This window comes from Gorilla gorilla, chromosome 20 (genome assembly GCF_029281585.2).
Source record: "Gorilla gorilla gorilla isolate KB3781 chromosome 20, NHGRI_mGorGor1-v2.1_pri, whole genome shotgun sequence".
NCBI lineage: Eukaryota > Metazoa > Chordata > Mammalia > Primates > Hominidae > Gorilla > Gorilla gorilla.
In genome coordinates, this window is record NC_073244.2 from 17,541,730 (window position 1) to 17,565,522 (window position 23,793).

Here is a 23,793-nt window from a genome sequence, read left to right on the forward strand (position 1 = left end):
CCAAAAGGAGACCAAGAATGGGAACTGCGCATGCGCACAAACAGCAGCGCTCCCGCCCCTCTTTATTTAAACTCGGAGAACCAGAGGCGCCTGCAGACTCTGGAGGGGTCTCGCCTGCCCATCGCAGGCAGCCTGAGATCCTGAGGAGGGGATACCATACTGCTAGAGATGAGGGAAGAGAGCCCCCAAGCAGGAACACATTGATTTGCTGTACACTCAAAGGGCATCTCATGCCTTCAGTCCACCGCCTCCTCGGGCCACAGCCCGAGCCCTCGCGCCGGCTCAGACTAGCTCTGGCCCTGCTGCTGTCGCTGCAGGTTGTCGTCTTCTTCCTGGTGGTCCTCGGGCAGGGGCGGCTCCTCCAGCCCTGCAGAGGATGTCTGGAGCTCCCGGGTAGACCCGGCCAGGCGGAAGACCACGGGGATCTGGGCCAGGGTTGGGTTGGTCTCCTGCAGGCCCTGGATCCACCTAGCCATCGTCGCCTGGTCATGAGCACCCGCCATGCACATGGCGAAGACAGGGCCTTCCTCCACTGTTGGAAGACATGCACCCTTAAGGTTTGCACAGTGGGGGCTGCAGCGGCTAACCCATGCCTACACCTTTTTGAGGTATTTTACACTCCCTTCCACTTCCTTTTTTTTTGAAACGGAGTCTCGCTGTGTCACCCAGGCTGGAGTGCAGTGGCGAGATCTCGGCTCACTGCAACATCCGCCTCCCAGGTTCAAGTGATTCTCCTGCCTCGGCCTCCCGAGGAGCTGGGATTACAGGTGCACAGCACCACGCCGGGCTAATTTTTAAATTTTTAGTAGAGATGGGGTTTCACCATGTTGGCCAGGCTGGTCTCGAATTCCTGACCTCAAATGATCTACCCGCCTCAGCCTCCCAGAGTGCTGGGATTACAGGCGTGAGCCACTGCGCCCGGCTTCCTTCCACTTTCTTGTGCCTCCAAACCTTTGCACAAGCTAGCCCCGCTGCCTAGGCTGCCCACTCCACACTTCACCCGGGCGATGCCTCCTGGTTTTTCTGTATTCTGCCAGGAAGGCCTCCTGACCCCCCACTCAAGGCATGCTCCTCTCCTAAGCTCCCCAAAGTGTAATTTGCCTGTTCCCTTGCTGACTCGAGGGACTAGGTTTGTCCTGGTGACACCCAGTAGCCAGCACAGAGGTGTGGGAGGGAGGGAATGAACAAGGGCCAACAGGGCTGGGTCACCTCAGGTCTGGAGCCCCTGGGGCAAATAAGTGTGTGTGGCCGGAGGACAAGGGTGTAAGTGGACTGCGTCTCAGCTTGGGCCTACCCCTTGACCCCAGAGGCCGCCCCTCATCCTGGGTGGTGTTTGGAATGTTTGGAAGTCCTACCTGTCCAGGTTTTTGCCTTTTTTTTTTTTTTTTTTTTTTTGACACAGGGTCTAGCACGTAGGCTGGAGTGCAGTGGCTCTATAATAGTTCACTGCAACCTCAACTCCTGGGCTCAAGTGATCCTCCCACCTCAGCCTGTAGGAGGGCTGGGATTACAAGCACACATGTGAGCCACCGCACCTGGCCCAGTTTTTACCTTCATTGATGTCAAACTCGTAGTTGTCCCAGCCACTCCTCACATACTCCAGGTCCAGCTGCATCGGGTAGTAGAGGTTCCACTCCTCTGGCGTCTCTTCCACTTCCTACTCCAAGGTGGGGAGTGCAGGCGGGGTCAGAGGCCAGGGCTCTCTCGGTCTCCCTCCTCCAGCCTCTCCCATGCACCCTCAGGGTAGTGCCAGCCCACTCCCCAGCCCCAACACATGCTTTGCTTTAAGTCCTCACCCTCTCCTCCGGCGGCAGCAAGTCAGCTCTGAGGATGTGGTAATACACACACTTGTTGCGGAGCCACAGGGAGAAGGGGCCCTCAACAAAGACAGGCCGGGCTGGATTGTGGCGGGCCAGGGCGGCCTGCTGATCGGGACTCTGGATTCCTGGTGTGGAGACATACATGCCCTGTGCCCTGCAAGGGACTCGGCCCAGAGGCCCAGGGAGCCCAGCCTAGGCCCAGCGAGAACCTGGCAGGGCCTGGGTCAGGTTAGAGACGTGGCCGCCCCCATGCTCTCGGACTTACCTACGATGTGGGGCTGCGGGGGATCTGCTGCACCTGTTGAGTCTTTGGGCAAAGGAACCTGCAAGGGAGAGTAGGGATATAATCTTGTAACCCCCAATCCCCTACAGAGGAACTGGGGACAGAGAAACAGAAAGGGGGATACCAGTGAATTCAGGACACCTCTCCTGGATCTGGTACACGGCCCTCCAACCTGTCCCCTTCTCCCTCTGTCCCATTTGGCAATAACCACCAATCTTTAGGATGCTCACCCTGAGGGAACTACCCTAGAACCAGCCCACCTGTGTCAAAATCCTGGCTCTGTCACAAGCTGTGTGACCTTGGCCAAGTCACTGTACCTGTGTGCCTCAGTTTCTCCAGATGCACAATAGGGATGATAACAGCACTTAATTCCGATATTTTTTTTTTTTTTTTAGGGATGGGGGTCTCCCTCTCTGTCATCCATGCTGGAGAATGGTGGCATGATCATAGCTCACTGTAGCCTTGAACTCCTGGGCTCAAGTGATCTTCCTACCTCAGTCTCCCAAGTAGCTGGGTCTACAGGTGCACACCACTATGCCTGGCTAATTTTATTTTTTTAATTTTTGAAATGGAGTTTTGCTAATTACCCAGGCTGGAGTGCAATGGCATGATCTCGGCTCACTATAGCCTCCGCCTCCTGGGTTCAAGCAATTCTCCTGTGTCAGCCTCCCAAGTAGCTGGGACTACAGGCGCCTGCCACCATGCCCGGCTAATTTTTTGTATTTTTAGTAGAGATAGGGTTTTGCTATGTTGGCCTGGCTGGTCTCAAATTCCTGGCCTCAGGTGATCCGTCTGCCTTGACCTCCCAAAGCACTAGGATTATGGGATTATGGGCATGAACCTAACTTTGGGTGGTTGTAAAATATGTAGAACAGTCCCTGGCAAATAATAAGTGCTCAGTGCTTGTGAATTAAAAAAAGAAAAATAACTTCACATATACAGAATATCCCAGGAAGGAGACACTAGAAGCAAATGATAGCTTTCACCTCTGTGGAGGACAGGGTGGGAAGGAATACCTTTTTTATCTTTTAAAATTTTATACCTTGAACATAATTCAAAAACACTAGACAATTTTTTTTTTTTTTTTTTTGGGACAGAGTTTCACTCTTGTTGCCTAGGCTGGAGTGCAGTGGGGCTTGATCTCGGCTCACTGCAACCTCCACCTCCTGGGTTCAAGTGATTCTGCTGCCTCAGCCTCCCGAGTAGCTGGGATTACAGGCATGCACCACCACGTCTGGCTAATGTCTGTATTTTTAGTAGAGACAGGGTTTCTCCATGTTGGTCAGGCTGGTCTCAAACTCCCGATCTCAGGTGATCCACCTGCCTCAGCCTCCCAAAGCGTTGGGATTACAGGCATAAGCCACTGCGCCCCGCTGACAAATTTTTTTTTTTTTTTTAACAAAAGGCACTTGCTTTTGAACCAAAACAGTGGACAGCTATTAGAACATATATTGTTCATCCTTTCAAGTTAAAAAAAATTGAGATGAGCGGGCCGGGCGTGGTGGCTCATGCCTGTAATCCCAGCACTTTGGGAGGCCGAGGATGGTGGATCTCTTGAGGCCAGGAGTTCAAGACCAGCCTGGCCAACATGGTGAAACCCTGTCTCTACTAGAAATACAAAAATTAGCCAGGCGTGGTGGCACACGCCTGTAGTCCCTGCTACATGGGAGGCTGAGGCACAAGAATTGCTTGAACCTGGGAGGAGGAGGTTGTAGTGAGCCGAGATTGTGCCACTGCACTCCAGTATGGGCGACAGAGCAAGGCTCTGTCTCAAAAAAACAACAACAAAAAAATTTGAGATGGATCAGTGACTTCTAGTTGTATTAAATGAAATTTGTAAAAGGCAAGGTACATGTATATAATGCCCTGCTACTAAAGAAACTTTCTTTTTTTTTTGAGATGGAGTTTCGCTCTTGTTGCCCAGGCTGGAGTACAATGGCGCGATCTCGGCTCACTGCAACCTCCACCTCCTGGGTTCAGGTGATTCTCCTGCCTCGCCCTCGCAAGTAGCTAGGATTACAGGCATGCGCCACCATGCCTGGATAATTCTTTTTGTATTTTTAGTAGAGACGAGGTTTCTCCGTGTTGGTCAGACTGGTCTTGAACTCCCAACCTCAGGTGATCTGCCTGCCTCGGCCTTCCAAAGTGCTGGGATTACAGGCATAAGCCACCACGCCTGGCTAAAGAACTTCTTTTTTTAAAACAGGCAGGATCTTGCTCTGTCACCCAGTCTGGTGTGCAGTGGTATGATCACGGCTCACTACAGACTTGAATTCCTGAGTTCAAGCCATCCTCTTACCTCAGCCTCCTGAGTAGCTGGGGCTACAGGTGTGCACCACCACTCCCAGCTAATTTTCGTATTTTTTTGGTAGAGATGGGGTCTTGCCATGTTGCCCAGGCTGGTCTCGAACTCCTGGGCTCAAGCAATCCATCTGCCTCAGCCTCCCAAAGTGCTGGGATTACAGGCATAAGCCACTGTGCCTGGCTGTATTTTACTCCATAAGACGGGGGAGAAGGATATTTAAATAAAGGATACAGATGCCAAAAAAAAAAAAAAAGAGAGAGAGAGATCTGCTTGCAAATGTGTAGAACCTCTCTGGAAGGAGACATGGAAATAGTCACCTCTGGGGAGGGAGACGGGCAGCGTGGGGGGCAGCGCACGGGGCCTGGGTAGAAGCAGAGGACTCGTCACCGTGTGCTTTTACATGCTGTTTGGCTTTTTAGTGCATTGCTTTGCAAAATGAAGAAATGAACTAAAAACAACCCTTCCCCCCACATTCTGCTGCTGGTCTCAAGGCGTCTCTCACCTGGACCCACAACCCTGGTCCCCTAGCCCCTCTCCCCATCCAATAGCATCCACACGGCTGCCAGGAGACACGTTTCCAATTGCAGATTCTTCCAGAAACATGATTCCAACCCCATTCCTTCTTAAATCTCCGCCCCCCCCACCCCCGGCATAGCTCTCCCCACCAACCAAGAGGTTTGAGATCAAGCTCTTTAATCAGGTGCCCCCACTCACTGCACCACATTTCTTGGTACACACTGCTCCCTCTGCCCAGCGTCCTCTGCTCTCCTTACCTCCCCCAGGAAGCCCCACCTGCCCACTCGGCTCCCACAGCACCCCGGGCTTCTCCATCTCAGAACCACTGGCTCTTAAGGAAACTGTTATCCGTCCAGGACCACATGACAAGTCCTGTGAGGGGCTCTCTTTGGATCCCTTGTGTGATCTGGCATGAGTGGGGGCTCCCAGGACACTGAGTTGAGGGTGTTACTCCACTCAGTCATTCAACAAACCACTGCCAAGTGTCAGCTTTGCACCAAATCCTGTGCTCAGCCTTGGGAGACAGGAGGGAGACTGAGTCATGGTGAATGAGGAACCAAGCCAAGCACGGTGAAGGGGTGGTGCCTTGGCCAGGGAGGTCAGGAAGGGCATCCTGATTAGGAACAGTGGAGCTGAGACCGGAATAACATGAAGTCCATGGGGAACAGTGTTCTTGGCAGAAGGAACAGAGAACGCAAAGGCCTGTGGTGAGAATTGGCACAGAAAATAAGGAAGATGCCTAGAATGTAGCAAGTGTTGGGAGAAGGATGGGAGGGTGCTATGGTCTGAATGTTTATGGCCCCCTGAAATTCGTATGTTGCAATCTATCTACAATGCAATAGGATGAAGAGGTCAGGCCTTTGAGAGGAGAGGCACTTAGATCATAAGGGCTCTGCCTTCATGAATGAGATTAGTCCCCTTATAAAAAAGGTCTGGGCCGGGCACAGTGGCTCACGCGTGTAATCCCAGCACTTTGGGAGGCCGAGGTGGGCAGATCATGAGGTCAGGAGATCAAGACCAGGCTGGCCAACATGGTGAAACCCCGTCTCTACTAAAAATACAAAAATTAGCTGGGCCTGGTGGTGCATGCCTGTAATCCCAGCTACTCGGGAGGCTGAGGCAGGAGAATTGCTTGAGCCCAGGAGTCAGAGTTGCAGTGAGCCGAGATGGCGCCACAGCACTCCAGCCCGGCGACAGAGCGAGACTCCATCTCAAAAAAAAACAAAGGTCTGAGGGGGCCAGGCATGGTGGCTCATGCTTGCAATCCCAGTACTTTGGGAGGCTAAGGTGGGTGGATCGCTTGAGCTCACGAGTTTGAGACCAGCCTGGGCAACATGGTGGAACCCCATCTCTACAAGAAATACAAAAATTAGCCGGGCGTGGTGGTGTACGACTGTAGTCCCAGCTACTCGGGAGGCTGAGGTGAAAGGATGGCTTCAGCCTGGGAGATGGAATTTGCAGTGAGCCAAGATAGTGCTACTGCGCTCCAGCCTGGGCAACAGAGCCAGACCTTGTCTCAAAAAAAATATGAAGAGGTCTGAGGGGCTTGTTTGCCCCTTATATTATGTGAGGACACAGCAAGAAGGTGTCATCTTTGAAGCAGAGAGCAAACCCTCACCAGACCTAGATCTGGTGGCACCTTGATATTGGACTTCCCAGCCTCTAGAACTGTGAGCAATAAATTTTTGTTGTTCATAAATGACCCAAGCTAAGAGATTTTGTTAGAGCAGCCTGAACGGACTGAAACAGAGGTCACTCAAGCTGTGCTAGCAGTAAGGACCATGGGAACCTACCAGGGGACTCAGCCAGAGAATCAGAACTCAATTCACGGCCAGGCACAGTGCCTCATGCCTGTAATCCCAGCACTTTGGGAGGCCGAGGCAGGAGGATTGCTTGAGCCCAGGAGTTCAAGGCCAGCCTGGGCAATATAGTGAGACCCTGTCTCTGTAAAAAAAACAGTTTTTTTAATTAGCCAGGCATAGTGGTGTGTGACTGGAGTCCCAGCTACTCAGGAGGCTGAGGTGGAAAGATCGCTTGAGCCTGGGAGGCAGAGGCTGCAGTGAGCCAAGATAGTGCCACCACACTCCAGCCTGGGCAACAGAGCAAGACCCTGTCTCAAAAAAGAACTTGATTCACCACAATGACTAGAGTGAGAGAAGGGGAGCCCAGGGGAGGAATGGCGGGACCCTGGCCTGGGGTGGCAGCTGAGGCTGTAGACAAGGGCGGATACCTGGTAGATGGTGACCCTGGCACTAAGGTCAGGCTCCATGTGCCGCAGGCCAAACATGGCCAGCTCCACAGGGTCCTGGGGCAGGTCCCGGGGCACTGGGAAGGGGTTGATGTTCATGAATCGAGGGAACCACAGCTTCAGGCGCACCAACTTGAGCATGGGGTAGCTTTTGCGTCCAAATATCTGAATCAGCAGGAACTCCGTCTCCTTGTTGGGTATCACACCTGTGCTGGGCAGATGCAGGCAGAACCTCAGAGATGGAGGGGGAGGAGGGAAGGGAAGAGGAGAAAAGAAAACAGTGAAGTCAGGGAATTGATCACAGACAGGGAGAAAAGAATCAGAGAGAATTAGAAAGAAAAAGGCTCATGCCTGTAATCCCAGCACATTGGGAGGCCAAGGGGAGAGGATCACTTGAGTCCAGGAGTTTGAGAGCAGCCTGGGCAACATAGCGAGACCCCATTTCTAAAAGAAAGAGAGAAAGAGAGGAAGGAAGGAAGGGAGGGAGAGAGAGAGGCAGGGACGAGACGAGAAGAGAGGAGAGGAGAGGGGAGGAGAGAGACGGAGGGAGCGGGGAGGGGAGGGGAGGTCAGAGGAAGGCAAGAAAGAGATGAGTGATGAAAAGAGGGATTGGGAGAGGGAGAAGAGCGAGAGAGACAGAGACGGAGCCATGGAGGAAGGAGGGGCTGAGACCCAGGGGAGGTGCTGCCAGCTATCAGTGTAGCCCACTCCCCACCCTGTGCCAGCCTCCTGGCCTCACCGTGGTTCTCCATCTGCTCCAGGACAGCAATCCCACACTCCTGCTGCCGAGGGTAGTGGACGAAGATGCGCTGGATGATGTTGCGAGGCCGGAAGACCTCCTTGGGGAAGATGTTGAGCAGCTGGTTGTACACAGCCAGGTCCCGCTCGACACCATACTCCCGCATCTTGCGCAGGGCCAGGTAGATGAAGTCAACGTGGCCCCGCTTACGCACGCTGTGCTCCGCAAATTTCTGCACTGTCTGCAGGAAGCTCGCCTTGTCCCGTTCCCCACTAGGTGCCTGCCCAAACAGGTCCTCAAAGGGCACCAGAGCCTTGGTGGGCCTCTGCCGGGGTTCCGGTGGGCTGGGAACCAGGGACTGTTCAGAGTTATGGGCGGCTGCGCTGCAGTGGAGGCCCCGAGGGAGCTGGCGAGGGACCTGGGGAGGGAGGAGAACTGCTGGAATCTGGCACCTCCCAGTGTCTATGGGGGGCCGCCAGGCTGGCTCTTTCCTCAGAGAGGTCCCAGTGGCCTCCCTGAGGACTCGGAGGTATGGAACTGTGGTTACAAACCCAAGATTCGAGGCCATTACAAAGTGCGATAAAACATAATGCTGGCACAGTAGGGAGGAAACAGGCACTGTTAGCCATGGCTACGGGGAGCTGGTAAAAACTGCCACGGAGGCAACTTGGTAATATTCACAGTGATGACACACACATGCCGTTTTTTTTTTTGTTTTTTTTTGTTTGTTTGTTTTTTTTGAGACGGGGTCTGGCTCTGTGGCCTAGGCTGGAATGTAGTGGTGCTACTATGGCTTACTGCAGCTTTCAACTCCTGGGCTCAAGCAATTCTCCTCCTCAGCCTGTCCGGCAGCTGGAACTACCAGTGTACACCACCGCACCTGGCTAATTTTAAATTTTCAGCAGAGACGGGAGTCGCACTATTTTGCCCAGGTTGGTCTTGAACGCCTGGCTTCAAGTGATCATCGCGTCTCCACCTCCCGAAGTGTTGGGATTACAGACATGAGCCGCTGTGCCTGGTGGCCCTTTTTGCTTGTAATTTTTTTTTTTTTTTTTAAGACAGAGTCTCATTCTGTCACCCATGCTGCAGCACAGTGGCGTGACCTCAGCCCACTGCAACCTCTGCCTCCCATGTTCAAGCGATTCTCATGCCTCAGCCTCCCAAGTAAGCTGGACTACAGACGTGCTCCACCACGCCCTGCTAATTTTTGTATTTTTAGTAAAGATGGGGTTTCATCATGTTGGCCAGGCTGGTCTCAAACTCCAGGCCTCAAGTGATCCACCTGCTTCAGCCTCCCCAGATCTTTTTTTTTTTTTTTTTGAGACAGAGTCTCGCTTTGTCACCCAGGCTGGAGTGCAGTGGCGCGATCTCGGCTCACTGCAAGCTCCACCTCCCGGGTTCACGCCATTCTCCTGCCTCATCCTCCTGAGTAGCTGGGACTACAGGCGCCTGCCACCACGCCCGGCTAATTTTTTGGATTTTTAGTAGAGACGGGGTTTCACCGTGTTAGTCAGGATGGTCTTGATCTCCTGACCTCGTGATCCGCCCGCCTTGGCCTCCCAAAGTGCTGGGATTACAGGCATGAGCCACCGCACCCGGCGTAGCCTCCTTAAGTCTTGAGATTACAGGCATGAGCCACTGTACCCAGCCCCTTCTTTCTTTTTCTTTTTTTCTTGAGACAGAGTTTCACTCGTCACCCAGGCTGGAATGCAATGGCGTCATCTCAGCTCACTGCAACCACTGCCTTGTGGGTTCAAGTGATTCTCCTGCCTCAGCCTTCCAAGTAGCTAGGATTACAGGCGCCTGCCACCATGCCCAGCTAATTTTTATGTTTTGTTTGTTTGTTTTTCCTGAGATGGAGTCTCGCTCTGTTGCCAGGCTGGAATGCAGTCACACGATCTCAGCTCACTATAACCTCTGACTCCCTGGTTCAAGCAATTCTTCTGCCTCAGCCTCCCAAGTAGCTGGGATTACAGGCACATGCCACCATGCCCAGTTAACTTTTGTATTTTTAGTAGAGACAGGGTTTCACCATGTTGGCCAGGCTGGTCTTGAACTCCTGACCTTGTGATCCGCCCACCTCGGCCTCCCAAAGTGCTGGGATTACAGATGTGAGCCACCATGCCCGGCCTAATTTTTGTGTTTTCAGTAGAGACGGGGTTTCACCATGTTGGCCAGGATGGTCTCGAATTCCTGACCTAAGGTGATCCACCCACCGCAGCCTCCCAAAGTGCTGGGACTCTTTAAGAGATGGAGTCTAGCTATGTTGCCCAGGCGGGAGTGCAGTGGCTATTCACAGGCATGAGCCAACTGGTCAGCACAGGAGTTTTGACCTGCTGTTTCCAACCTGGGTCAGTTCACACTTCCTTAGGCAACCTGGTGGTCCCCCAAGTCCCAGGAGGTCACAATATTCACGCAAAACTTAGTGCAGGACACTCCATCAGCATAGTGCACAACAGCCCAGAACTCCTGGGCTCAAGTGATCCTCCCACCTCAGCCTCCAGAGTAGCCAAATTCTGGTTCTAGATGACACAGTAACAAATTTCTTATTTTAAATTGAATTTTTAAATTAGAAGAGTTACATATAAGGCATCTTAAAAATATACAGCTAGTTATCAAGGCTGTACTGTGCTTTGATTGCACCACCGCATTGCAGCCTGGGCAACATAGTGAGACTCCATCTCTCTATGAAAAAATAAAAAAATAAGCTGGGCGTGGTGGTGTATACCTGTAGTCCCAGCTACTCAGGAGGCTGAAGCGGGAGGATTGCTTAAGCCCAGGAATTCCAGGCTGCAGTGAGCTACGATTGTGTCACTGCACTCCAACCTGAACGAGAGAGTAAAACCTTATCTCTAAAAAATAAATGAATGTGTGTGTGTGTTTATCTACACACACACACACACACACACACACACACACACACACACACACACACACACAAAACGCTAACAAGTAAGAGCCAATATTAGTCCAGGCTCGGTGGCTCACACCTGTAATCCTAGCACTTTGGGAGGCTGAGGCAGGCAGATCACTTGAGGTCAGGAGTTCGAGACCAGCCTGGGCAACCTGCTGAAACCTCATGTCTACAAAAAAATACAAAAATTAGCCAGGCATGGTGGTGAATGTATGCAGTCCCAGGTATTCAGGAGGCTGAAGTAGGCAGATCAATTGAGACTGGCGGGTCGAGGTTGCAGTGAGCCAAGATCACGCCACTACACTCCAGCATGGGCAACAGAGCGAGACCCTATCTCAAAAGAAAGAGACAATATTTACCAAATATTCTTCCACTGTAGACACAGTTGAGCACTTTACAAATGTGAGGCCCTAGGTGGGGGGTACTCTTACTGCACTCATTTTACAGATGAGAAAAACCAAGGCTCAGGAAGATGAAGTGGGATGCACAGTGTTACACAGCTGCAAAGCATCAGAGCTGAGAATGGAGTCAGTGCCCTCAGTCCCCCTACTCTGCAGTCCCCACAGCCATCCCATATCGTTCTTTGATAAGGCAATGTTAAAAAAAAAAAAAAAAGGCATTCATTTACAGTAAAATTTCAGGTTGGGCGCATTGGCTCATGCCTGTAATCCCAGCACTTTTGAGAGGCGGGTGGATCACTTGAGGTCAGGAGTTTGAGACCAGCCTGGCCAACATGGTGAAACCCCATCTCTACCAAAAATGCAAAAATTAGCCAGGTGTGGTGCCGCACACCTGTAATCCCAGCTACTCAGGAGGCTGAGGCAGGAAAATCACTTGAACCCGGGAGGCAGAGGTTGCAATGAGCTGAGATCACACCACTGCACTCCAGCCTGGGTGACAGAGGGCGACTCCATCTCAAAAACAAAAAACAACTGAAATTTCAGTCAATTAATAATATAGGTGGTGTAGTATTATACCACTTTGGGGTAAAAATCAGAAAGGAAGCTCTAAAATGCCTAACGAGGGGGAAACACTGCAAAGGAGGTAATGTAAATGAAATGCATAGTGCGGGGCCGGGCACAGAGTAAGTGCTCAATACGGGAACTATTAATATTCCCATCATCATCATTATTGCTATCTATGGCTGTCAATCTGCTTTCGCCATCTGGTCACTATGGGTATAGGAAAGAAATTCAGTTTTCTGCCCCATCTTCACAAGTAGATGCAGGAGGAGCTGCTCACAGTCACCACACAAATCCACCGAGCTCATACATCCTTATTTTCAAAGTCAATCCCCTCACCCACATAGGCACTAGCATCTCTTAAATTAGGGTCCAGGCACAGTGGCTCACACCTGTAATCCTAGCACTTTGGGAGGCCAAAGTGGAAGGACTGAGGGCCCAGAGGTTCAAGACCAGTCTGGGCAACACAACAAGACCATATACTTAAAAAAAAAAAAAATTAGCGGCCAGGTGCGGTGGCTTATGCCTGTAATCCCAGCACTCTGGGAGGCCGAGGCGGGTCAATCACCTGAGGTCAGGAGTTTGAGACCAGCCTGGCCAACATGGCAAAACCGCGTCTCTACTAAAATTACAAAAATTAGCTGGGCATGGTGACGTGCACTTGTAATCACAGCTACTCGGGAGGCTGAGGCAGGAGAATCGCTTGAACCCAGGAGGCAGAGGTTGCAGTGAGCCAAGACCACGCCACTGCACGCCAGCTTTGGCGACAAGAGCAAACTTCCATCTAAAAAAAAAAAAAATTAGCTGGGCATGGTGGCTCAAATCTGTGGTCCCAGCTACTCAGGGGGCTGAGGTGGGAGGCTCATTTGAGCCCAGGAGTTTGAGGCTGCAGTGAGCCCTGATTCCACCACTGTACTCCAGCCTGGGTGATAGAGAAAGACCTTGTTTCAAAAAAATAAATAAATTATGGACTTTCGGCCAGGCGCGGTGGCTCACGCCTGTAATCCCAGCACTTTGGGAGGCTGACGCAGGTGGATCACTTGAGCCCAGAGTTCAAGACCAGCCTGCCCAACATGGTGAAACCCCGTCTCTACAAAAAAAATACAAAAACTAGCCGGGTGTGGTAGTATGTGCCTGTAGTCCTGGGTACTTGGGAGGATGAGGCGGGAGGATTGCTTGAACCTGGGAGGTCAAGACTACAGTGAGCTGTAATCACACTACTGCACTCCAGCCTTGGTGGCAGAGACACTGTCTCAAAAAACAAACACATAAACATACATACATACATAAACTAAGGACTTTTAATGGGACCTCGGCACTGATAGGCCAGCCCAGACTCACCAGAACTGGCTTCACAGAGTGGATTCTGAAAGAGTTGGGAGCAAATCCCAAGCTTACCTCCCTCTACCCAAAAGACTGCCTGGCTGGTGCTTACCTGAGAGATGGAGGTTCCTGTGAGGGCGGCCCTGCAGGTGCCTCCCCAGGCCCTACAGAGGCCTCGGGCCAGTAGGGTGGCCTGGACCCAGCTCATGCCTCTGCTTGTCAGACAATCACCTGGCCCAAAAGAAGATTCAGCATTAGCCTGGCACCTTACAGATGCTAACAGATGCAAGGGCCCCGCAGGGTCGAGGGCACACTCCAGATTATGTGGCTAACTCACCAGCCCCAATATTTACCTTACCCAAGAAATGGGCTGATGACTCAAAGACTTTGTTCTTGGGACAGCACCCTAATCCTGCTGCCCCAGGGGCGTGATCATAGCTCAATGCAGCCTCCAACTGCTGGGCCCAAGTGATCCTCCAGCCCCAGAGCGTCAAGAAGCTAGGACTACAGACGTGTGCCACCATGGCCAGCTAATTTGAAAATAGTTTGCAGAGACCCAGGGTCTTGCTGTGTTGCCCAGGCTGGTCTCGAACTGTTAGCTTCAAGTGATCCTCCCATCTCTGTCTCCAAAAGTGCTGGGATCATGGGTGTGAGCCAGCACTCCTAGCCACTACAATCTAATTTTACAAAATTTGTGTCACTCCAACAAGAATCCCTGTACCTGGCCAGGCGCGGTGGCTCACGCCTGTAATCACAACATTCTGGGAGGCTGAGGCGGGCGGATCACTCGAAGTTGGGAGTTCGAGACCAGCCTGACCAACATGGAGAAACCCCATCGCTACTAAAAATACAAAAAATTAGCCGAGCATGGTGGCGCACGCCTGTAATTCCAGCTACTGGGAAGGCTGACATAGGAGAATTGCTTGAACCCAGGAGGCAGAGGTTGCAGTGAGCCAAGATGACGCCATTACACCCCAGCCTGGGGAACAACAGCAAAACTCCATCTCCAGAAAAAAAAAAAAAGAAGAAAAAAAAAAAAGAAAGAAACCCTGTACCCATTAGCACTCAATTTCCCTTCACTCCCAACCCCAAGAAACCACTCATCCACTGTCTCTATAGATCTCCCTATGCCGGGCATTTCATACAAATGGAATCTGGAATCACAAGTGCTCCTTTATGATTGGCTTCCTTCACTTGACATGTTTTCTTTTTCTTTTTTTTTTCTGAGATGCAGTCTCGCTCTGTCACCCAGGCTGGAGTGCAATAGTGCCATCTCGGCTCACTGCAACCTCCGCCTCCCGGGTTCAAGCGATTCCCATGCCTCAGCATCCCGAGTAGCTGGGATTACAGGTACATGCCACCACGCCCGGCTAATTTTTGTATTTTTAGTAGAGACGGGGTTTTATCATGTTGGCCAGGCTGGTCTCGAACTCCTGACCTCAAGTGATCCGCCAGCCTCAGCCTCCCCAAGTGCTGGGATTACAGGCGTGAGCCACCGCACCTGGCCCACTGACATGTTTTCAAGGTTCATGCATAGATTTTTTTTTTTTTAATTTTTATTATTTTTATTTTTAGACAGGATCTTGCTTTGTTTCCCAGGCTGGAGTGCAGTGGCACAATCTCAGCTCACTGCAACCTCTGCTTTCCGGGCTCACGATTCTCCTGCCTCAGCCTCCTGAGTAGCTGGGACTATAGGTGTGTGCCACTGCATCCAGCTAATTTATAGATTTTTTTTTGTAGAGATGGGGTTTCGCCATGTTGCCAAGCTGGTCTCAAACTCCTTACCTTGTGATCTGTCCACCTTGGCCTCCCAAAGTGCTGGGATTATAGTCGTGAGCCACGCGCCCGGCCTTTTTTTTTTTTTTGAGATGGAGTTTCACTCTTGTTGCCCAGGCTGGATTGCAATAGCATGATCTTGGCTCACTGCAACCTCTGCCTCCTGGGTTCAAGCGATTCTCCTGCCTCAGCCTCCCAAGTAGCTGGGATTACAGGCACCCGCCACCATCCCCAGCTAATTTTTGTATTTTTAGTAGAGATAGGGTTTCACCATGTTGGCCAGGCTGGTCTTGAACTCCTGACGTCAGGTGATCCACCCACCTTGGCCTCCCAAATTGCTAGGATTACAATCATGCCCGGCCAATTCCATTGTTTTTGGAATGGAATATAACCAGGTTTTGTATGGCTATAACCATATTTTATTTATGCATTCATCAATTGATGGACATTTAGGGTTGTTTGCCAAATGTTTTTGACTGTTATAACTACTACTGCCATGAACATTCGTGTAGAAGTTTTATGTGAACATATGTTTATACTTCTCTTGGGTATATACTTAGGAGTCGAACTGCTGAGACATATGGTAACTACATGTTTAACATATTCAGGAACTGCCAGACTGTTTTTGGGGATGACTGCACCATTTCACATTCCCATCGGCAACGTACAGTTGACCCTTCATCAACAAAGGTTTGAACAGCATAAGTCCATTTATACGTGGATTTTTTTTTTTTTTTTCAGTAAAAGTTATGGCTGCACGTGGTGGCTCACGCCTGTAATCACAGCACTTCGGGAGGTCGAAGCAGGCAGATCACCTGAGGCCAGGAGTTCGAGAGCAGCCTGGCCAACATGGGAGAGACCCCATCTCTACTAAAAAAACAAAAAAACAAAAATTAGCCAGGCTGGGGGCACACTCCTGCAGTCCCCAGGTACTCAGGAGGCGGAGGCAGGAGAATCGCTTGAACCCAGGAGGCAGAAGCTGCAGTGAGCCAAGATCGTGCCACTGCACTCCAGTCTGGGCGAAAGAGCAAGACTCTGTCTGAAAAATAAGAATAAGACCAGGTGTGGTGGCTCACGCCTGTAATCCCAGCACTTTGGGAGGCCAGGTTGAGGTCAAGAGTTCAAGACCAACCAACCAACGTGGCAAAACCCCATCTTTACTAAAAATACAAAAATTAGCCAGGCTCCTTTTGCCGGTGGCGGCAAGCGTGGAGAGGATGTCATGAGGGCCTCAGGCACACTACAAGAGTACAAGGTGGTGGGTCGCTGCCTGCCCACTCCCAAATGCCACACACCACCCCTCTACCACATGCGAATCTTTGCACCTGATCATGTCGTTGCCAAGTCCCACTTCTGGTACTTTGTATCTCAGCTAAAGAAGATGAAGAAGTCTTCGGGGAGACTGTCAACTGTGGGCAGGCGTTCGAGAAGTACCCCCCGCGGGTGAAGAACTTCGGCATCTGGCTGCGCTACGAACTCCCAGAGCAGCACCCACAACATGTACCAGGAATATCGGGACCTGACCGCCACGGGCGCTGTCACCCAGTGCTACCGAGACATGGGCGCCCAGTACCCCACCTGGACCCATTCCATCCAGATCATGAAGGTGGAGGAGATAGCAGCCAGCAAGTCCCACCGGCTGGCCGTCAAGCAGTTCCAAGACTCCAAGATCAAGTTCCCGCTGCCCCACCAGGTCCTGCGCCATCAGCACAAGCCACGCTTCACCACCAAAAGGCCCAACACCTTCTTCTAGGGGCAGGGCCCTCACCCAGGTGTGCCCCACATAAACTCAGGAACGCCCCGGTAAAAAAAAAAAAAAAAAAAAAAAAAAAAATTAGCCAGGCATGGTGGTACATGCCTGTAATCCCAGCTACTCAGGAGGCTGAGGCGGGAGAATTGCTTGCACCTGGGAAGCGATGTTACAGTAAGCTGATATCGCGCCACTGCACTCCAGCCTGGGTGACCGAGTGAGATGCTGTCTCAAAAAAATTAATTAAATTTAATTAAATAAAAGTTACAACTTTAAACACTGAGGGGCTAGTAAAAACAAAAAGGTCGGGCACGGTGGCTCACGCCTGTAATCCCAGCACTTTGGGAGGGTGAGGCGGGTGGATCACAAGGTCAGGAGATCGAGACCATCCTGGTTAACACAGTGAAACCCCGTCTCTACTAAAAATACAAAACAAATAGCCAGGCGTGGTGGCAGGCACCTGTAGTCCCAGCTACTCAGGAGGCTGAGGCAGGAGAATGGTGTGAACCCGGGAGGCGGAGCTTGCAGTGAGCTGAGATCCCACCACTGCACTCCAGCCTGGGTGACAGAGTGAAAGAAAAAAAAGTTACAGCTGAATGTGCCTGCCTCTCCATCTACCTCCTCCACCACCTCTTCTGCCTCTGCCACCCCTAAGACAGCAGGACCAACCCCTCCTCTTCCTCCTCCTCCTCAGCTTACTCAATGTGAAGACGATGAGAATGAAGACCTTTATGATGATCCACTTCCACCTAATGAATAGTAAATTAAATCTTTTCCTGATTTTCTTAATAACATTTTCTTTTCTTCAGCTTATTGTAAGATTATAGTATTATATATATATATAACATTAAAAAATATGTTAATCACCCTTTCCCTGCCACTGCTGAGTTGCGCGGAGGTGGAGGCTTGGGTATGTTCAAGATTCAGCTTCACCCGTAACCCACTGCCATGGCCGAGGGAGGCATTGCTGCTGGAGGAGTAATCGATGTTAATACTGCTTTACAAGAGGTGCTGAAGACCGCCCTCATCCACGATGGCCTAGCACGTGGAATCTGTGAAGCTGCCAAAGCCTTAGACAAGCGCCAAGCCCATCTTTGTGTGCTTGATCCAACTGTGATAAGCCTATGTATGTCAAGTTGGTGGAGGCCCTTTGTGCTGAGCACCAAATCAACTTAATTAAGGTTGATGACAACAAGAAACTAGGGGAATGGGTAGGGCTCTGTAAAATTGAGAGAAGGGAAACCCCGTAAAGTGGTTGGTTGCAGTTGTGTAGTAGTTAAGGACTATGGCAAGGAGTCTCAGGCCAAGGATGTCATCGAAGAGTACTTCAAATGCAAGAAATGAAGACATAAATCTTTGGCTCACATAAAAAAGTAAGTTAATTGACTGTTATGTAATCACTGAGGCCTCTGGACAACAGTGGGCTATTAGTAGTTAAGATTTTTTGTTTTGAGACAGGATCTCACTCTGTTGCCCAGGCTGGAGTACAGTGGTATGATCATGGCTCACTGCAGACTTGACCTCCCAACTCAAGCAATCCTCCCACCACTGCCTCCTGAGTAGCTGGGATTACAGGTGTGCGCCACCACACTCAACTAATTTTTACAATTTTTATAGAGGCTGGGTTTCCCTCTATTTTCCAGGCTGATCTCAAACTCCTGGGCTCAAGCAATCCTCCCACCTCGGCCTCCCAAAGTGCTGGAATTACAGAGGTGAGCCACTGCACCTGGCTGGATTTTGGGGGTGTCAAAAGTTATATGTAGCCTGGCAGGGTGGCTCACGCCTGTAATCCCAGCACTTTGGGAGGCCGACGTGGGCAGATCACGAGGTCAAGAGATCGAGACTATCCTGGCCAACATTGTGAAACCCCGTCTCTACTAAAAGTATAAAAATTAGCGGGCGTGGTGGCAGGCGCCTGTAGTCCCAGTTACTCGGGAGGCTGAGGCAGGAGAATCGCTTGAACCCGGGAGGTGGAGTTTACAGTCAGCCGAGATTGCGCCACTGCACTCCAGTCTGGATGACACAGCAAGGCTCCGTCTCAAAAATAAATAGATAAATAGAGCACCCCACTGAAGGCTGGGCACAGCGGCTCATGCTTCTTATCCACTTTGGGAGGTCAGAGTGGGAGGATCACTTGAGCCCGGGAGATCAAGACCAGCAAAAAGAAAAAAAAAAAAAGAAAGAAAAAAAATACCAGCTGGGTGTGGTGGCACTCATTTGTAGTCCCAGCTACTCAGGAGGCTGAGGTGGGATGATCACTTGAGCCCAGCAGCTCAAGGTTATATGAGCTATGATTGTGCTACCACACTCTGGCTTGGGTGACAGAGTGAGACCTTATCTCAAAAATAAAAAAATAAAAAATAAAAAGCACTCTGGCCAGGCGCAGTGGCTCATGCCTGTAATCCCAGCAATTTGGGAAGCCAAGGCGGGTGGATCACAAGGTCAGGAGTTCAAGACCAGCTTGGCCAAGATGGTGAAACCCCGTCTCTACTAAAAATACAAAAATTAGCGGGACAGGGTGGCGGGCGCCTATAATCCCAGCTACTAGGGAGGCTGAGGCAGGAGAATCACTTGGACCCGGGAGACAGAGGTTGCAGTGAGCCGAGATCGCACCACTGCACTCCAGCCTGGGCAACAGAGTGCGACTTCATCTCAAAAAAAATAAATAAATAAAAATAAAAATAAAAAGCACTGCAATGACTTTCATATGCACCTAGGATTAAGACCTTAATTTAAATTTTCAGGGCCAGTCTCGGTGGCTCATGCCTGTAATCCTAGCACTTTGGGAGGCCAAGGTGGGAGGACTGGTTGAGCCCAGGAGTCCAATACCAGCCCTGACAACATAGCCAGACACTGTCTCTATAAAAAAATTTAAAAATTAACCAGGCATAGTAGTATATACCTGTCTGTGTTCTCATTCCTCGGGAGGCTGAGGTGGGAGGATCACATGAGCCTGGCAGGTCCAAGCTACAGTAAACCAAGTTCACGCCACACACTCCAGCCTGAGCAACACAGCAAGACCCTGACTCAAAACAAAAAAACAAAAACAAAAACAAAAAAACCACAGCTACTTAAAGTGTGTTCTAGGGACTGGCAGTGTCAGCAACATTCGGAAGTTTATTAGAATAGCAAAATTTGGCCGGGCATGGTGACTCACGTGTGTAATCCCAGCACGTTGGGAGGTCCAGGCCGACCGATCACCTGAGGTCGGGAGTTCGAGACCAGCCTGACCAACATGGAGAAACCCTGTCTCTACTAAAAAAAAAAAAAAAAAAATTAGCCGGGTGTGGTGGCGTATGCCTGTAATTCCAGCTACTTGGGAGGCTGAGGCAGGAGAATTGCTTGAACCTGGGAGGCAGAGCTTGTGGTGAGCCAAGAGCACACCATTGCACTCCAGCCTGGGCAACAAGAGCGAAACTCCATCTCAAAAAAAAAGCAAAATCTCGGCCCTATCCCAGACCTACTGAACTGGAATCTGCATTTTTTTTTTTTCCCAGGCGGAGTCTTGCTCTGTCGCCCAGGCTGGAGTGCAGTGGTGCGATCTCGGCTCACTGCAACCTCCGTATCCTGGGTTCAAGCAATTATCCTGCCTCAGCCTCCCGAGTAGCTGGGATTACAGCACATGCCACCATGCCTGGCTAATTTTTGCATTCTTAGTACAGACAGGGTTTCACCATCTTGTCCAGACTGGTCTTGAACTCCTGACCTTGTGATCCACCCGCCTTGGCCTCCCAAAGTGCTGGGATTACAGACATGAGCCACTGCGCCAGGCCCAAATCTGCATTTTAGCAAGTCCCTGGTATCTCCTGTGAGCATTAAAGTTTGAGAAGTGGTGATCTGTGTGCTGATGGCTCCCCAATGTTCACCTCAATCCCTGGGCCCCAGCCTTTATACCTAACTGCCACTTTGGCATATACCCAGCCGTCTCAAACATAATTTGCTCCAAACTGATATCCTTGCTTAAACTTGATCCTCTCCATCCTATCCAATCGCACCACTACTACTGGCCATTCAGGCTACAAACCTAGGAGACATTTCTGAGTCCACTATGTCCCTCACTCTCCTATTCAATCCATCAACTAGTCTGGGTGACTACTTCCAAATCCATCCCAAATGCATCTCTTTCTATCTGAAGCCACCACCTCAATCTATGACTTGGATACCTATCAAGCCTCCCACTTTTGCCCTTCCTGCCTCCAGTCAGTTCTCCCCACTATGGCCAGAGGGAGCTTTTTTTTTTTTTTTTTTTGGAGACAGAGTCTCACTCTGTTCCCCAGGCTGGAGTGCAATGGCGCAATCTCGGCTCACTGCAACCTCCGCCTCCCCAGTTCAGGTTGGTTCTCATGCCTCAGCCTCCCGAGTAGCTGGGACTACAGGTGTGTGCCACCACACCCAGCTAATTTTTTGTATTTTAGTAGAGATGGGGTTTCATCATGTTGCTCAGGGTGGTCGCGAACTCCTGAGTTCAAGCAATCCACCCATCTTGGCCTCCCAAAGTGCTAGGATTACAGGTGTGAGCCACCACACCCAGCCAGAGGGAGCTTTTAAACTAAAATTAGGCCAGGCGCTGTGGCTCACGCCTGTAATCCCAGCACTTTGGGAGGCTGAAGCAGGTGGATCACAAGGTCAGTTCAAGACCAGCCTGGCCGAGATGGTGAAAGCCTGTCTCTACTAAAAATACAAAAATTAGCCAGGTGTGGTGGCAGGCACCTGTAATCCCAGCTATTCGGGAGCCTGAGGCAGGAGAATCACTTGAACCTGGGAGGCGGAGGTTGCAATGAGCCAAGATTGTGCCACTGCACCCCAGTCTGGGCGACAGAGCGAGATTCCATCTCTAAATAAATAAATAAATAAACTAAAATTAGTGATTTCTGCCTAAAATCGCTAACGGCATATCACACTTAAAATCAGAGACTGGGCACACTGGCTCATGCCTGTAATCCCAACACTTTGGGAGACCAAGGTAGGAGGATCACTTGAGCCCAGGGATTCAAGACCAGCCTGGGCAACATAGCGAGACCCCATCTCTACAAAAAAATTAAGAATTATCCAGGCATGGTGGTGAATGCCTGTCATCTCAGGTACTCAGGAGACTGAGGCTGGAGGATCCTTTAAGGTCAGTAGTTAGAGGTTGCAGTGAACCATGACTGCACTTGTGAATAGCCACTGCACTCTAGCCTGGGCAACATACTGAGTTCCTGTCTCTAAAAATAAATAAATAGCCAGGGAGCAGTGGCTCACGCCTATAATCCTAGTGCTCTGGAAGTCCAAGTGGGAAGGATCGCTTGAGCCCAGGAGTTCAAGACCAGCCTGGACAATATAGCAGGACACGATCTTTACAAAAATTATTTTAAAAAATTAGCTGGACCTGGTGATGTGCACCGGTAGTTCCAGCTACTGGGAAAGCTGAGGCAGGAGAATCACTTGAGCCATGGAGTTTGAGGCTGCAGTGAGCTAGGGACTGCACTGCACCACTGCACTCCAGGCTTGACGAACAAGTGAGATCCTGTCTCTAAAAAATAAAAATAAATAAATAAAATCAGACAGGGTCTACCCCTGTAAACTCAACTCCTACCACTGGCAGCTTCAGCTACACTGTTTCTGAAAGAAACTAAGTTTATCCCATCTCAGAACCTTTGTACTTGCTTTTCTCTCTGTCTAGAGCTTTCTTCCTCCAGATCTGCCCACAGCTGTCTCTGGTCATTTCAATGAAAGGTCTTCTTTGACTACCTCCCATTCCCCACATTCTAAAAGCCCTCATCACCCTATTAATTTTTGTTTGTTTGTTTCTGAGACAGGGTCCTGCTCTGTTGCCCAGGCTGGGGTGCAGTGGCACAATCACGGCTCACTACAGCCTCGACCTCCTGGGCTCAAGCAATCCTTCCACCTCAGCTTCCCGAGTAGCTAGGACTACAGGCGTGCACCACTACGCCCAGATAATTTTTTGTAGAGAACAGGGTCTTGCTATGTTGCCAAGGCTGGCCTCGAAACTCCTGGGCTCAAGCGAAATTCCCGACACCATTAACGCATTTTTAGTAACTTATCAGTATCTGAAATCACCTGTTTCGTTTATTTCTAATTTGTTCAAAGTCTGGTTCCCCCAGGAGATGAGAGATTTTTATCTATCTTCCTCATTGCTGTGTCTCCAGCACCAAGGACAGTGCCTGGTATAACAGATGCCTAACGAGTATCAACTGAACGGAAACAAGCCTCAATTTCAACAAAACACCTATAAATCTGAACCCCGAGGTATGGTGTACGTACAGCAGCTCTGAAACCGGCTGCCAGGATTCTGGGTCTCTTGGGGGAAAAAGGCAGACGCGGATTCCAATTCCTGCCCGGTTGCCGACTTGCGGCGTGACCTCTCGCGAGGTCATCTGCAAAATGGGAGACTCGGGGCGTGAGGCGGCTGGCACAAGACAGGCGGCCTTTCCCAGCGCGTCCCCGCCCCCACTACGAAAGGTCATGGCGCCCTGGCCCTGCAGCTGGGTCCCTCCAGGGCTGCCCTCTCGCGCTGCCGGGTCCTGAAGGGCCCGCCTGCAGCCCAGCAGTTCGCGTTCGCCTACCCGCGCGCGACCTACCTACTCACGCGGCCAGCCGCGGACTCCAGGCCAGCTCTGTCTTGTTGCTGGGCGCTGCCATATTGGCCCAGAGAGCGTCCGGGTCAGGGAGCGCCAGGGAGGTAGCAAATCAAGAAAGCTGGTGTAATAGGTCCCGCCCACAACGCGAGGTGGGCCAATAGGAAGGCGGAAGGATCTGGGACCCGCCTCATAACGAGCCAGGCCCAGCCTCTAATGAGGCAAGACGCACTCCAGACCTGGGAACCTTGAAATGTCCCGGGAGGCTGGACTTGGGAGTCATAGTCTATGAATCCAGTCGCAGGCCCCAGCGGCTGAAATGAGAAAATGAATTAAAAAAAAAAACAAAAAGTGAAAGGGGGCCGGTACGGTGGCTCATGCCTGTAATCCCAGCACTTTGGGAGGCCAGAAGTTCGAGACCAGCCTGGGCAACATAGCGAGACCCCCTTATCTACAAAAAATTTAAAAATTAACCGGGCATGATGGCGCGTGCTCATAGTCCCAGCTATTCGGGAGGCTGAAACGGGAGGATCGCTTGAGCCCTGGAGGTCGAGGCTACAGCGAGCCATGATTGCACCC

General features: G+C 50.9%; 1 protein-coding gene and 2 pseudogenes across 4 annotated transcripts; 2 read left to right on the forward strand and 1 right to left on the reverse strand.

The window, feature by feature from the left end:
* Positions 1-31: 31 nt before the first annotated feature.
* ECSIT (ECSIT signaling integrator) lies at positions 32-23,342 on the reverse strand. Of its 4 annotated transcripts, XM_055371823.2 has the most exons (9): positions 23,218-23,312; positions 19,794-19,891; positions 13,223-13,341; positions 7,912-8,329; positions 7,155-7,378; positions 2,086-2,143; positions 1,797-1,945; positions 1,552-1,657; positions 32-532 (listed from the first exon to the last, which is right to left on the reverse strand). In XM_055371823.2, the coding sequence occupies exons 3-9, from the start codon at positions 13,316-13,318 to the stop codon at positions 288-290; spliced, it is 1,296 nt and encodes a 431-aa protein (XP_055227798.1). In that variant the 5' UTR covers positions 13,319-13,341; positions 19,794-19,891; positions 23,218-23,312; the 3' UTR covers positions 32-287. The 4 variants fall into 4 exon arrangements, with proteins under 4 accessions (XP_055227798.1, XP_018871972.2, XP_055227799.1 ...); XM_019016427.4 differs by lacking the exon at positions 19,794-19,891 and having other exon boundaries at positions 23,218-23,342; XM_055371824.1 differs by lacking the exons at positions 19,794-19,891; positions 23,218-23,312 and adding an exon at positions 22,901-23,165.
* Positions 16,109-16,639, forward strand: LOC109024252 (large ribosomal subunit protein eL20-like; annotated as a pseudogene).
* LOC101150954 (small ribosomal subunit protein eS12-like) lies at positions 16,761-18,009 on the forward strand (annotated as a pseudogene).
* Positions 23,343-23,793: the final 451 nt, after the last annotated feature.